This window comes from Mastigoproctus giganteus, chromosome 6, assembly GCF_048544385.1.
Source record: "Mastigoproctus giganteus isolate SK-2022 chromosome 6, ASM4854438v1, whole genome shotgun sequence".
NCBI lineage: Eukaryota > Metazoa > Arthropoda > Arachnida > Uropygi > Thelyphonidae > Mastigoproctus > Mastigoproctus giganteus.
This window is the reverse complement of record NC_143580.1, coordinates 224,171,717-224,188,096: the sequence shown is the minus strand read 5'-3', so window position 1 is coordinate 224,188,096 and position 16,380 is coordinate 224,171,717. Positions and strand designations below refer to the sequence as shown.

The 16,380-nt window shown below is 34.5% G+C and overlaps 1 protein-coding gene across 5 annotated transcripts in view; it reads right to left on the bottom strand.

Annotated features, from left to right (window-relative positions):
• The window catches only part of LOC150085023 (ral GTPase-activating protein subunit alpha-1), a 529,619-nt gene that overhangs the window by 84,331 nt on the left and 428,908 nt on the right, over positions 1 to 16,380 (bottom strand). For all 5 annotated transcript variants that reach the window (XM_090376739.1, XM_090376741.1, XM_090376740.1 and 2 more), the window contains 4 exons: positions 15,853 to 15,997; positions 6,771 to 6,928; positions 5,131 to 5,312; positions 1,504 to 1,611 (listed from right to left, as the gene is read on the bottom strand). In XM_090376739.1, the coding sequence (XP_090232865.1) occupies positions 1,504 to 1,611; positions 5,131 to 5,312; positions 6,771 to 6,928; positions 15,853 to 15,997 (593 nt within the window). The remainder of the gene's footprint in view (positions 1 to 1,503; positions 1,612 to 5,130; positions 5,313 to 6,770; positions 6,929 to 15,852; positions 15,998 to 16,380) is intronic.

The following is a 16,380-nucleotide window of genomic DNA, read 5'->3' as shown; positions in this document are numbered from 1 at the left end:
TTTTATGAGTTTCCTGTTTATTGCACTACTCTCACAACAAGCAGCATTGCCATTTGTTTTAAAAATAAGACAATGCTATGCGTGCTAGGCGGTTTTTAGTGATAATTGGGGTTGAATTAAAAATGGTAGAGGAAGGGGGAGGATTTTGGGGGTTATGATATAGGCAAATATGAAATTCTCCAAGCAGTGCCCACTGGCAACAAAAAAGCCCATGGAGTGCTATCAATGATTTACCAAATATTTGTTCATAGAGATAGGTGATAATTCCACTGTAACTCTAAAGCCACACTTGGAATACTCTGTTCAAATATGGGAAGTGCATCTAAAAAACATTGAACTTATTGAAAAGGTCCAGAGAACCCTGGTGAGATCTGCAAAAAAGATGTTCATATTAGGAAATGATGAAAATGTGGGCTACAGAGCTTGGTAAATTCATACCTTACATGGGATATGATTGAGGTCTATATGATACTGAGAGGAGATAGAATGAAAGGGAAATATTCATGGTTACAATGTTATAACTAGGGAAATATGAATTGCAATTATAGGAGAAGGGGTTTAGAATGGATTGCAGGAAGTTTTATTTTAGTCAGCAAGTTATTAATCTGGAATAAGTTACTTTGTTGAGCAGTTGAGACTGATTTGGAGATTCAATGGTCAGCTGGATAGGTACTTAAGTGAAGAGTGAAACACACAGATAGTTGATTTTTTTGGCTGGCTAAGCAAAAGCCTGAGATTTCCTTATGCCACGTGGCTACTACTAATACAAATTCCTTGATTAAACAGTGAAAAATAAATTGCATGATGTGAACTACCATGCAGTATATGAAGGAATACTTAAAATTAAAATAGCTAAAACTGTTTGATCTAGTTAAGAAAAGCATAAGCCTATTTTGTCTTTATGCATTTCTGGTCTGCAGAGTTGCATAGACCAAAAATGGCACAGTTATGACACATAACTGTGCTATTCAACCAGCTTTTCTATCAGAGGAAGGACCAGGAAGTCCAAAAACAGCATTATAGTATCTTGTCTTTCAGACAACGGTGATGTAGTCTCTTTGAAAGTATGGGAATATTTTTAATTTTAAAGTGCAATACACATTCAACTTCTGAAAATGTGGAACGGGTTATGCTGTGAGACATAAGACCAGATCATTTTTGTAAGCAGTTTAAACTCTGCATGTCGACAAGACATAAAAGGATGAGGTGGTCCTATACTTTTCATAAGCACATGCAATTTAACAATTAATAGTGTTCCAATACTTTTCAATCTGGATAAGTTCACACTCGTAACAATTATTGGAGCCAACAGTCAAAAGGTTTTTATATTCAAAGAACTGGAAAGAAAAGAAATAGCCTATTATAACTAAGTTTCAAAATATTCCACTGCTGCTGCATTCTCACTCTAAACTTAACCTTTGAATCCAAAAATTTTCTTTAAAAGCTTATAACATTTTGCAAACCTTATAAATTTTAAATATATATCACAAAGAAACTGCTCACCTTTTTTCCCATGAAGTAAATCCTAACTGATCTAACAAGAGTCTACAATGCTGAAAAGATGAAAGAGGCTCACATGGACTTGGTGGACGAACAGACTTGGCTTCCATGCTAGAAAAAATTAACAATAAATATAAATTCGATTAATTCTATATAGTCTCACAGAAAAAGTGCAACATAAAACTCTAAAAGAAATAACTTTTTTAAAGTTCTTTTCTTTTCTTCTAAAATATCAAAAGTTGGAAATAGTAATATATTTATGCTGCAGTCAATACTCCATGAGGCTGACTTAAACATCCTTATGCTCTTGGATGTCAAAAATGAGCTATCTTTCAACTTCCCCAAATAACAGAATATGGTTATTGAACATAACAGCTGTAAATTTTATCAGTCACATAATCAGACTGTAGAAACTGACTTCTGTTGTGGTTTGGGAGAACCATCTCACCATCACAGAAAAAGAGTTTTGCTGCAAGCAGCAAAACTGTCTTTCATTGATGTGGAGGCCAAAGTCAACAAAGGAATGCACTACAGGGAAATCCTTGAAGGCACATTGCTCTGTTGGTCACATTAGCACTTTGGTGACAAATATTTGGAGATTCATTGGTCAGCTGGATAGGTATTTTAAGTGAAGAGAGAAACACAGATAGTTTATTTTTTTTGCTGGCTAAGCAAAAGCCTGACCTCCATATTCACTAGATCTGAATCTATTTGACTACTCTATGTGGATACATACTGGAGGTAAGGGACTGAAGCTTGGTGGTTTTGAAGTTGACTGTGTGAGAGAGAAATGTTCCCTGATAATCTTATTGGAAAATCAATGATAATTTTCCAGAACGTGAAGGTTCTGGAAAAAAAAAACATCTTGCTGTGATATTTCATACTTGAGATTTATGTATTAATAAAAGTTAGTAATTTGTTTGAATAGTTTTAATTATTGCTGAGGGTATGATTAAATGTTACTGCATGATCTTTAGGTCCCTAACAGCCTACATTACAACAAATGGATGGAAGTACTTTTATTTATATTAGTTCATTATAATTAGCAATATTTATTTGGGATTTTCCAAATTGAATGCAAATTGGACAGTGGCAATTAAATAGTAAGAAAGTTGAAATAAAATAATGAAATATTTCATACCTTACAAGTTATTCCCTTCAAAATAATTGCCTTGGGCTTGTGCGCACACGCACGCATACTGTTCTATATGTTTCTTCCAAGCACAGAAACATTTCTGGAAGTCATCTTCTGTAAGTCCTTTTAGCACTTTGGTTGTTTTTTCCCCAAATGTTTTCAATGGACTGAAATGTGTTCCCTAAGGTACACTTTTCACTTTGGGAAAGAGAAAAAAGTCACTAGGTCTGGCGAGTAGGGTGCATGTTCATAGACAGGGACTTCTTCGTTGGCCAGAAACTCGCGAACAAAGCGTGTTGTGTGCTGGAGCAGTCTTGATGGTGAATCCCACCATCCTTCCACTTCTTTCAAATTTTTTCTTTAATTTGGTATGTTTGACTGACACTGATTTGGTGGGACATATTCAGCCATAATAATTCCATTAATATCAAAGAAACATTGAAGCATGGTTTTCATTTTTGATTTTGACATTCTTGCTTTTTTTTGGTCTGGGAGATTGTTTTGTCTTCCTTTGCATTGAGTGTCTTTTAGTTTCTGGGTTGTACTGGGACATCCAACTTTTATAGCAAGTAATTACAATACTCAAAAAGTCTGGATCTTCGTCAGTTTTTTTCAAAACATCTTTACCAACTTAAATGTCTTCTCATCCTTTGATCTTCATTCAAGATTTCTGGCACCATCTTAGCATACATTTTTCTGATGCCAAAATTTTCAGTTAAAATTTGTTTAGCTGTTGTTTTGTCCATACTGAGTTTGGAGTTCTGATGCAACCATTCTAATGCTTAAATGATGATCACTTGTAATCAATGTCCTTACCTGGTCCACATTTTAATAATTTTTCATGGATGCTGGATGGCCTGGTTGTTTGTCTTCCACATATCTCTTCCTTCTAAAAATCTTTTATGCCATTCAAATATGCGAGCTCTTGACACAGTATCTTCCCCATAAACTTGACTTAACAACTCATAACTTTCAGTTGATGTTTTCCTTAGTTTTGTTAAAATTTCAGATTGAATTGTTGTTCGATTCTTTTATCTGTCAATTTTCTGGAAAACTTCAAAATAAAATTTATATTCAAAATATAAAAAATAAAATATGAAAATTTGTCCCGCTGCAAAGTGAATGAGCGTGTTGGAATGTGATTTGGCAAACTATCGAAAGGTTCAAGGTCAACTGTTTTGCCTCTGTTTCACAGGTAATGACACATAGTGGCTACATGCACATTCTTGTTATTTAATAGCCCATCTTGTATATCACTGCAGTCTAATTGCTTGACTAATAAAAAATAAAATAGTTCCAAAAAAGTAATCAATGTTAAAATATAAAACTTTTTTTCCCTAACTGAAGTTTTTGATGAAAAGTTAATACTATTCAGTAACCGCTATACAGTAGAGCATCAGTTATCCGGAATAATTAAGGTCAGACTTCTTCCAGATAGCAACATTTTCCGGATAATTGAATGTAATGTAAAATTAAATTAATTCTGTTATAATGTATTAAAGTAAAAGAAAAAGACTTTAAATAGCATGAAGAAACCAAATTTATTTAATTAAAAAAAAATAATAATAGCTTTTACATAAAAATTTGCACATTTACATATGTATTATTCAGATAGGTATTTTACTGCAAATTTTATGTAGGAAAAAAAAAAAAAAAAAATTTTAACATAATGTTCGATCTTTTTTGTGACTTTTTCTTTTTTACTGCAAAATCTCAAGTTCCTTAATAATATCAATTTGATTATATTGCATTCTTCCTGGTTTTTTACCCATTTCAGTGATGTTTCTTTTCGTTGACATTTTATTGTAAAAAAAAAACTGAGAAATATAATAAATTGCACCAGTTCTGTCCGATATTATTCTTATCGAATCTGGAGCTAAATTAAACTTAATAAGAAATGAAGAGGACAAAATATGTCATGGAAAATTGGGTTCACCGAAGAAAGTGACTAAACTACATTCATGGTTTCCGAGAACTCATTAGTCCTAATCCAACGTTTCACCAGATATATGACATGAAAAAACAGGCAAAAATACTCTCGTAGCATAACAAACATTTGTCTCAAGTACTACCATTAATAAAAAAAAAGAGAAGAAAAACCAGTCTTTCAAATTATTATTATTATACTACCATTAATAAAAAAAAAAAAAAAGAAAAGAAAAATTAGTCTTTCAAATTATTCCGAATAACCGATGCCCTACTGTTCTTGTATAAGATGTAAAAAAAAAAAAAAAAAAAAAAACCACTTTCTGAATGGAAGTATTATATTTAATTACGTAGATGGATTAGGATAGACAATCATCATAACAACAAAGTTAACTGTGTGCAGATTACTAGTAACCTATCAGTATACACCATACATGAATTTTTGTAGTCATGTAAGGAGATATACATGACTAACTTAACTGCCTCTTAACAGTAATTATTTAGCGATATGTTATGGCTCATTTATGAATTCGATATTCTGGACAGTACTCGAAGAAAATACCTCTTACCTACTATCACCAGAATGCTTCTGAAACTGGTTTTGTTCACTGTTTCTTTGGTTAAGTACTATATTCATTGTATGGTTCTCTTTATCCATACTTCCTTCACTCTGTAGCAAAGGAGGGAAATTCAGCAGTTGACCAGGCTGAGTGACACATTCAGGACTAGTATGCCCAATATACTGCAATAACTGAAAGACAGTCAATTCAGTTTAGTTCATGGATGATATCATCAATAACAACAAAAGATAATGGCATACTAATAAGCTAATTTTGAATTTATGTAATAATTATATATTGCATTGATTTAACTTTAGTCTTGAAAAAAAAAAAAAAAATGTAATCCAATAAACAGCACAAATTACTCTGGATAAATTATAGTTCTTTTGATTAAGAGTATACCACCAGCAATAATGTAATATATATCGTAAACAAGATTTCTGAACACAGACACCAGAATTTTTCATCACTTTCATTTGCTCATACCAGACATTACAGAGGTGCTCTACTAGTTTAAGACCAAGACTATGTTAGCCAAAAAAGGTTTCACGTAGTGTTGGCCTCAAACCACTGCATGACTGACTGAGTTATGTGATCTGGGATAATCCTTCATCAGCAATACCATGATGATACAGGTAGGGCAGAAGTGTATTAAATATAGGCATCAGCATTAATTATTCCATGCACAACCAACATGGGACTAGGCTAAATCATGTGAAACAGTACCAATCAGCTTCAGGTAGTCTACATGATACTGCTTGGGAATACACCATATCTGAGTGCATCAGCAAGTGCCTCTCATATTGTATAACACAAGCAGTGAACTTTGTAGTAGTGATATGTGGTAAACTTAATGTGATGGATCACACTACATCATATGGATATATCCAGGTGTGTGTTACATTTTCATACAGACTATATAAAGCCGACTGGCACTGTTTCATATGGTTTACGCTCTGCCAGAGGTTCCCAAACTTTTATACTTTGTGGCCCCTTAAAAATATTTCATAAATTTCACACTGCTTTCCAGAACAAGTGCAAATAAACAGATCTGACAAAATTTAGTTATGAGTATACATACTTTTATTAATATATACTTTAAAACATTTCATCCTAGATACTAAAATAAAATATGCTTCATACCTAGATTAGTGGAATGGTTTGTTCATATTTCGTTAAAAAAAAAATGCTTCATAAAAACAATACACACCTTCCCACCCTCCACATCACCTTTGCAAATACTAATAGTGAAGTGAGAGCTTGGGCTGATAATTAGGTGTATTGCTTGATAGTATCCTATCCTGTTAGGTCTGTCTAATAGTGGTGTGTACAAAAGCTTTCCCTGTTCTGTCCAGCTTGTCACCATATAACTTTCATGCTTTTGGTTTGTTGGGGAATGGTGGGAGACTTTAAAAGTACCCCACCATATCCCAACAATGGGTATGGTGGGGTACTTTTACAATGAACAATGAAGTGAAAATAATCATCAAATAATGGTTCCATCAATAATTGAAGAAATGGAATATGCATAAATAAATAAGGGTAAAAAAATTCAAAAATAAATTTATTAAAAGCCTTAAACATGTTTTAACTGAATAACATTTCTGTATATTATGAACACTAAACCAATTATGAGTATAACAACTTACATCATCCAAGTTGTCAAGATCATCTGCACTGTTTTCAAAAAGAGGTAATACTTCAGGAGATCTGTGTCTTATAGCAAAAGAAGAAGGATTATGCTCTACAGGAAAACTCACATTGGATGAATATAAATTTTGGATGGACTGTTTAAAGAGATTAGTATCTGGAAATTAAAAATAAAACTAGAGTAATAACAAATAAATATATACTACAGATTAAAAAATAAATCTTGAGCATATATATATATATATGTATGTATCTATTCAATTTTCTAATTCTGAGAATAATAATTATACAGAATCTCAACTACATGGTAGTGAAATACCAGACAAAGATACATGCCTACCATAGCAGAACAGTAATGGACCATATAAAAAATATACCTGCAAAAAATCTAAATTTTTCCAATACTGTGACAGAATTTTAGAAACATTTTTTTTTTTTTTTTTTTTAAGACTTTAGAAAACAAAGAAAGAAAGAAAAAAATATACAAAAAAAAAAAAAAACCCCTGCAACATTGACACGATTATGAATTATATACTATCACAGAGAAATCATCATAATATCTCATTAAAGTAATGTTTCCTGATATAAAACTTACACTAGGATTATGATTTGTCTTTTTTTTTTTTTTTTTTGTATATTTCTTGTTCAGGAGGAATATACAATAATCTGTCTTTTTGATATATGGCTTATTTTCATAAAAGAAATGGATAAGTCACAGCAACTTTCTCATCGTAAGTAGTGAGAAAAGCAAAAACTTCAAAGCTATTTGCATAACAATCAAAAAGGGCATATTTACTGCAAACATGTGTTGTCTTCATATACGGGTTCACTTCTCATGCATTGGAACCGGAAAGTAGACGGGCCACTCTAAACCATTCGTCTCTTCATAGGATAAGGGCTTCAAAGAGTGGATGAATGTGACAGCCCTTATCCCTATTAAGACTAGCGCTCGGACTAACATATTCTTAAACTCTCCAGCCATTTCCAGTTCCAGAAGCCAGGTGCCTTATCCATGATCACGGCTTCTTTAGCAGTAATGCCATGCCCAGTTTCCCAGGCATGTTCAACTACAGCTGAACCTCCATAATTTGCAATCTTAAGGGCTCTATTGTGTTCCCCCAGGTGATCCCACAGTCTGCATTTCATTTTCCCCACAATCAAAACACTCAATTTCATATATGAAATTGCGGGTAATGACACTAGTGGGGTCATTACCCGCAATAGGATCTTTAGTTGTGGACACTACTGTGAGTGTAGCCTCCAACCTGGCAGCTGCATGCAGCGTATCTTACACGAACGTAAGATATGGGAAATGGGTTCAGAAATGCCCGGATAGAACGGGATGTATGAGGTGGAAACAGGTGTAAAAGCATCCCTGTGACTGTTGTTCATACCTGCACATTATTAGGTCCACTGTAACACGTTTAATCTCATTGCCTCTCTCTTCAGACGAGGAGCAGCAGGACCCCACCCTTTCCATTAAGGCCTTAACCACACTACTTTTGTGGCAACTGGCCTGAGCTGTTTTGAAGTGTGTGTATTAGCCCTGACACATAGGTTTTCTGTAAACCTTAGTTTTCAAGTGTTGGCATTCTCTGTATACACACACACGTCTAGGAATGAAAGGGCCTCCCTGCTCAACCTCCGAAGTAAACTGAATATAAGGCAAACTGCTATTCAACAATTGAGTATTTCTATTTCGTGTCCTCTTTGTATCACTGTGAACGTGTCATTAACGTATCTCTTCCATGCACGTAATAGGGTGAGGACTAGAGCTCCCCAACATCCTACAGGTATGCCTTTACTCTAAATAGTCCATATTCTTATTAAATTTCATTTGTCATTTGATTCACTTGGCATACATTCAATTAATACTGTAATATATGTTTTACAGACTGATGTAATGTTTAATCAATATGTTGATGTTAATTCAAATTATAATTTCAATTAACATTGATAATTTCTAACGTTTAATGTTTGAACTGTAATATTTTTAATGACTGATGAATTGCTAATGCCACTGCCTTTTGCAATTGTACATTACTCGTCATTATAAGAAAAAAGCATAATAAAATATAAGCTTTAAAAAAATAATTAAATATATATAAATTTATATATAAATTCAAATTATAATTTCAATTAACATTGATAATTTCTAATGTTTAATGTTTGAACTTAATATTTTTAATGACGATGAATTGCTAATGCCATTGCCTGCAACTGTACATTACTCGTCATTATAAGAAAAAAAGCATAATAAAATATAAGCTTTAAACAAGTAATTAAATATATATTTATTTAAATAAATAATTAAATGTATATAAATCCCCCCCCCCCTTGGGGGGATTCACAGACTAAAAGGTTAAAATTAGCTGCAGGCAGAGGCGAAGGTGATTCTTGCACAACTTCTATTAGAATAGGTAGTGACCTGGAGTGAGGGGTGCTGGAGGGTTTCAGGGACTATTGGCAGTCATCGGAAAACAGGTGGGTATATGGAATGTGTAATAGGATCTTTAGGGGGAATAGGTGCATGTATACCAATGCTAGAAGTATAGTAAATAAATTTGATGAATTTCAAGTGTTGGTCAAGACATCAAAGGTGGATGTTGTTGGGATATCAGAGACGTGCTGTCACACTGATAATAGGTATGCAGAATTGGAATTTGGGGAGTACAATGTGTACAGAAAGGATAGACAGGATAGGAAGGGAGGAGGTGTCATGCTGTTAATTAAGAAAAATATAAAATCAAAAGAAGTGCATCCAGTTGATATAGATGAACAGTGCACTATTGAGTCAGTTTGGTGCGACATAAGCACTGGGAAAGCAAAAATAAGAGTAGGAGTGTGTTATAGGCCTAATGACTCGAATGAGTACAATGAACAATCGTACAGAGAAATAGAGTGGACTAGTAAATCAGAATGTCTTATATTGGGGGATTTTAACTTTATAGATTTTGACTGGAACTTGTGGGTTGATCACTCACACACTACTAAGACTTTTGTGGATTTATTGGATGATTGTTTTCTGCAGCAGCACGTTCCAGAGGCAAGAGGGTAATACTCTTGATCTTTTTATCAGCAGTGATCATTCATGTATTAAGAATTTGCAGATAAAGGAACCACTAGGTGGCAGTGATCACAGTGTACTGATGTGGGATTTACTTAAAGATATAATTACCATCAGGGGTAAAGGAAAGGGTTTTTGCTTCCGTAAAGGCAAGTACAGTGGTCTCAGACAGTTTTTAAATTCATCAACTGATGATGTTACCAACAGTAAATTCTAAGTGGGAAGCATTCAAGGAATTAATCGTGGAAGCTACTAAAAGTTTCATACCTATTAAGAAATATTGTTCAAGGTTTAGGCATAAATGGTTACCAAATGAACTAATGAGACCCGTGACAGAGAAGAAAAATGCATAGGATGTACATAAATTATCAGGCGACTCAGAAGCCTATGGCAGATATAAGCAAGTCTTTAATCAGGTCACAAAGGATGTTAGGCAGGCAAAGGCAGATTGCAAGAAATATTTGGCAAAGGATGCTAAGAAAAACAGCAAAGATTTCTTAAATTATATAAAATCTAAAAGGAAGGGGATGAATCTGATTGGTCCACTTAATATCGATGGCTCGACTGTTGATGATCCTGCTCAGATAGCAAACAAACTGAATGAGTATTTTGCCTCTACATTCACACATGAAGAGTTAAGGTTTGAAAATAGCAGAAGGTTATCAAATTGTAGCAGGGTGCTTAATGATTTTGTAATAAATGAGAGCAAAGTGGAGAACTTGTTGAAGTTAAACATAAGAAAAGCACCTGGGGTGGATGGGATCTATCCAGTTATATTAAAGGAGGCAGCAAAGAAACTAAGCAAACCCTTAGCCATAATTGGCTAAGGGTTTGCTTAGTTACTGGAGATGTGCAAATGTATCCCCAATTCACAAAGGGGGATCGAAGGGTGACACGAGTAATTACAGACCAGTTAGTTTAACTTCTGTTCCGGGTAAAATAATGGAGTCACTGGTTAAAGATGAATTGCAGGATCATCTAGACAAGACTGCAGCAATAATTCAGACACAGCATGGGTTTGTTAAAGGAAGGTCTTGTCTGACAAATTTGATAGGATATTATGTGGTTACAAAGGAACTGGATGCAAAAAATAATTTTGATATCATATATTTGGATTTCAGGAAAGCTTTTGACACTGTTGCACATGGAAGACTATTGTACAAATTGGAGCAGAATGGTATTAAGGGTAAGTTGCTACAATGAATAAAAGGATGGTTGAGTGGGAGAAGACAGAGGGTGGTAATCAATGGGTACTGCTCTTTGTGGACTAATGTTATTAGTGGAGTCCCACAGGGTTCAGTGTTAGGTACACTGTTGTTTTGTATATTTATCAATGATATTGATGAAGGTATATCAGGCTTAATGTCGAAGTTTTCAGATGATACAAAGGTTGGCAGGGTTGTTAATGACAGTAATAGCAGTGTGCTACTGCAACAGGATCTAGATAATTTGGGCAGATGGGCTAAGAAGTGGCAACTGAAGTTTAACCTTGACAAATGCAAAGTACTGCATATGGGTAGAAGTAACCCCAGAGAAACGTACCAACTGTGTCGTACTACACTTAAGGTGGTAGAAAATGAAAAAGACTTGGGAGTAATTGTGCAGTCAGATATGAAGTTTTCTGAGCAATGCAGACAGGCTGACAGGGCAGGTCATGGGGTTTTGTCAATGATATATAGGAATTTTGCTAGCAGGGAGAAGGAGGTGATTGTCCCTCTGTATAAGGCAATGGTCAGGCTGCACCTTGAGTACTGCGTGGAGGCCTCATTTTAGGAAGGATGTAGATTTGCTTGAGAGTGTACAGATAAGGGCAACAAGATTGGTGAAGTGAATGAAGAGATCCTCTTACCAAGAGTGGCTTAAGTTATGGAAATTGCAGTGGCTGGAGACTAGGCACCTGCGCGGTGATCTGATTGAGGTGTATAAGGCCTTGAATGGGTTGAGCACACTGAATTCTGATGGGATCCTTCCACTTGTTCAGATCACGAACCTAAGGGGGGCATAAATTCAAATTAAGAAAAGACAGATGTAGAAAAGATGTGCAGAAATTTGCCTTTAGCCAGCAGGTGGTTAATTGCTGGAACAAACTTCCATCTGTCGTTGTGGAAGTTGAAGTAGGTTAAATAAATTTAAAGAGGAACTGGATAGGCATTTGGAGGGAATGGTGTGATTTTTTATTTTATTTTTTCGGCTGATGCTGCATAAGCTCATACACTTGCTTTCCTGCATCACATGCCACTACTACTATTACTACTAACTCCAGAATCCTCTACATAGGGACACTTTAATTTTAACAACCCTGTATATATATAATCAGTGGTGGATTCAGGGTAGGGGCACATGCACCCCTGTTGTTTTTCAGATAATATAACCCAAATCGTTTAAATTCCCTTTAGCTACAAAAAAAAAAAAAAAAAAAATTTTTTTTTTTTTTTTTTTTCATTGTTAACGTAGGATTTTATCTATTTTTGCATTGTGGCTCAGCTATTTTCAACTAACTACAGTTGGCAACACTGATGCTGATGTGATCGCCATTCTAGTTCGAGGCGTCACGCAGTTTGGTTGTGCATAATGATTACTTCAAAGCTACAAAAAAAAAAAAAAAAAAAAATTTTTTTTTTTTTTTTCATTGTTAACGTAGGATTTTATCTATTTTTGCATTGTGGCTCAGCTATTTTCAACTAACTACAGTTGGCAACACTGATGCTGATGTGATCGCCATTCTAGTTCGAGGCGTCACGCAGTTTGGTTGTGCATAATGATTACTTCAAAGTAATTCAGAGTTTAGCTGTGCACCTATGTCCATCAGCCACATTATATTTGAGTGTCATATGTTTTTTTCTGTGCATTATGTGCCTTGTTTGTGCACAAACAAGGCACAAAATGGTGCCCCTCCTGTCATAGTTATTATATTATATAATAACCTTCTATAGTTATTATATTATATAATAACTACAGTCATTATATAATTTTTTATGGCTGGTGCATAACCTTTCTTCTTTGCACCATTTTGCCCATACTTATACTACTGGTAGAATAAAAGTGTAACATTCTGTATGCATTTCATTGAAAATAGAACTAACTAATTACCATTTTGAGAAATAAACATGCATGCTATCAGCCTTTCTGCTCATGCTCAGAAGGGTAACCATAATCATTCTTCTAAATGGACATTTACCCCATGAAATGTCTTTTCTTTTAAAGGTGAAATGAATATAATCTGTTTAATATTTCTTTTGATATTAATATTAGAATCAGTAATGGATGAAAGGAACCATCAAAGCTTTTATAGTATTGGCTAAAAAAAATGTAGCTGGTAATCTGATTATTTTATTTTAACACGTAATACAGATAACTTTGTCATGACATGCTGTCAGGTAGAGTGCATTTTTTTTTTTTTTTTTTTCAAATGCCAATTATTTTATCAGGAAGAATATATATAGTCAAGTCCATCTTAATCCAAACATTCAGTCTGTTTTTAAATTGTCAGATGAATAAATTATCACTCTCAAGCCTGAAAATAATAATTGCCATTATTCTTATAAGCAAAATAATGGGAAAAAAAAAAAAAAAAAAAAAACTCATCTAATTAACAGTTTTACATTATCAATGTTTTCAGTATGAATTACAAAGAAGATATGTGTCATTCATTTATCTATTATATGGGAGAAGAACAAATACTTCCATATAAATGGCTTAATATTCGGATGAAGTTTTGCATACAGATTTAAATAACGAGTAGAATCCATAATGCCAAAAACATAAAACAGAAACCATAATGTGTTATAATATACTAATAAAGAGATAACTATTTTCAATATGGTTAACCCACTATTAGATGGGTGGGGGATTGAGCCAATCCCAAGTTCTAAAAGGCCAATTTTAAATGCGGAAATTATTCAACCAAAATTCCGGGTACCTTCAAATGAAGTTCCAAACTGTGACTGAATGTCAGTGAAATCTACTGACATTCAGTCACAATGAGAGTATAATCTCTTTTGATGTCGTATCTTTATTCACACATATACCTATGAAACATGGAATACATTGTGTAAAAATGGCATTGGCCAAGGATGTAATTGATCACTGCTTGGTATAGAAAATATTTGTGCCAAGGTGGAATTATGTATGGCTAGTACTACCATGTTATTTCAAGGAACTATGTACAAACTATGCACTAATGGGCGAACCCATGGGTTCGCCCATTAGTGCCACCGTGGCCAATTTGGCCATGGAGGAGTTAGAAAGTAGGGTTTTTAGTGGGTGTTCGTTTCCCATTAGAAATTGGAAGAGATATGTTGATAATACTTTTGCCCTGGTCCAGAAGGGGAGGGAGGATGATGCAGTTTGCTGGCTTAATAGCTTCCCCAATTCATACAATTGACCTTAGAGGTATAAACAGGTGGTACCCTGTCATTTTTGGATGTATTGGTCTCTAGGATGGGTTCCAGACTTAAGACGTCAGTGTATAAGAAACCCATGTGTAGAGGCCAATACACCCACTACAACTCAGCACAAGCTGGACAATATAAGAACAGTGTAGTAAAAGCTTTATTTGATAGAGCAGGATCACACTGCACCACCACCTCTGAGGATAAAGAAAAGGAAATTAATCATGTCACGGCAGACCTTAGAAAATGCAGATATCCACAGAGGATCCTGGACAGATTTAGTAGAGGAGTGTCTGAACGTAGGGAGCCATTCGTTCCGGTAGCCACTGCATACATCCCTTACTATCCGGGCCTTACTGAGCATCTAGCGAGAATTTTAAGGGGTTATAAGACACACTGGGTACAACTTCCCAGGCGGAGGCTGTGCACAGTTGTATCCCAGGTGAAAGACCGTATACCAAAAGACATCATTAGTGGAGTTCTACACAGAATAGAATGCCCGGATTGTGGAGAGTGTTATGTGGGGGAAACAAAACGACAGCTCAGGGATCGTCTGGGGGAGCATTTAAATGCTATAAGAACCGCCGATTATAAGTCTGCTATGGCCGAACATTTTTGGGAGAGGCAGCATCAAATCTCCCCAGAGGACGCGATTATTGTGGACTGCGTCAATGGGTACTGGGAGCATAAGTGGCTAGAGGGTTTATGGATTGGCTCATCCAGTAAGAATACCATGAATAGAGACAGAGGTATACACATACATCCTATTTTTGAAGCAGTTGTCCATAGTACGGATGAACGATGAGCCATTTCCGCTTCTGGTTCTGCCCATGCGCTGAGGGAACCAAATGGAGGTACCATGAGCCTGTTATATAAGAAGATGTTGCAGGAAGTCTTATCACTGTTGAGGAAGAGAGCTGATGCTCTCGAAAGCTTCAGGTTCTTTTGCGCTTTTAATCTTTATATTTTAGCATATTTTATAGTAAATGATTTTATTATAGTTTTAGCATTCCGTAATATACAGCCATCAGTTTATTGTAAATTATAGTAAATTACATAATTTGGTTTTTTTTTGATATATATATTTTTTGATATTTATTTGTAAAAATTTTTAGTTACAGTAAAAATTCATCTAATGGTTGGCATATAAGTTCACTTATTTCCAAGACACCACTTAGACTGTGTGTTACCCCCTCACTCCAAAAAGCTATTGCTTTTATGAATGTTATATTTTACAAGGAAATCTGGCAATGTACCTTAAAATGCTGAAAAAAATTTTAAAAGAAATATTCAAAAATGGGGATTGAAGTAATCCCTATGTGCATGATCATGTTACGAAAACTAATGCACTAAGATTTATAATAAATAAAAATTTAAATTTCGGTGTAGTTTCTATCTGATAGTCACCTCTGTAAGCACTACACAGGGAAGACATTATTATGTCTATTTTGCTAACATCACAACCCAATTAACCCTCAATTTTACAACTCCAGCAGATTTTCACTGTAGCTTATAATGATAAAAATAAGGAAATTATAAAAAAATTATTACAAAACATTATTTTATTATTTCTTAAAGCAATATAAATTAAAAATAAAATATCAAAATAGTAATCTTACTAACCCTGAAGGTGAGAGGATGTACACTCTGGAGGTCCATAAAGAACTGAACTGTCCCAAGAAAATTTTCCACTTAGATCTCTAACAATTAACCTAACTTGAGATTTAGCTGTCATAAGACCTGCTGTTGGTCCACCTCCAGGCACTTCCTAGGATAAAAGAGAGAGTAGGGATTACATATATAACAGAAAGGATCATATTAACCATTAAAACATATAAACATTTAAATAATGACAGTCTCAAGTTATATAATCTTCTTATATGTAAGACTGCTGTATCGAGAGTGATGCCTGTTGGCACATCAAGCACATATTAATGATTTCATTATTAAACTTTGCATATTTAAAAAAATGAACTGTTTTCCTCTTTAGATCTATGAACACTAATCACAAATAAAGCTAAAATAAAGAGCCATTAATGAATTACTGTCCAAGGAGGAATAAACAGCTATCAATATCCATAACATGGTGATTAATGCATACAATGAAGAGACAACTGATATCCACAATGTCTGAAGATGGTTTGTTGTTTG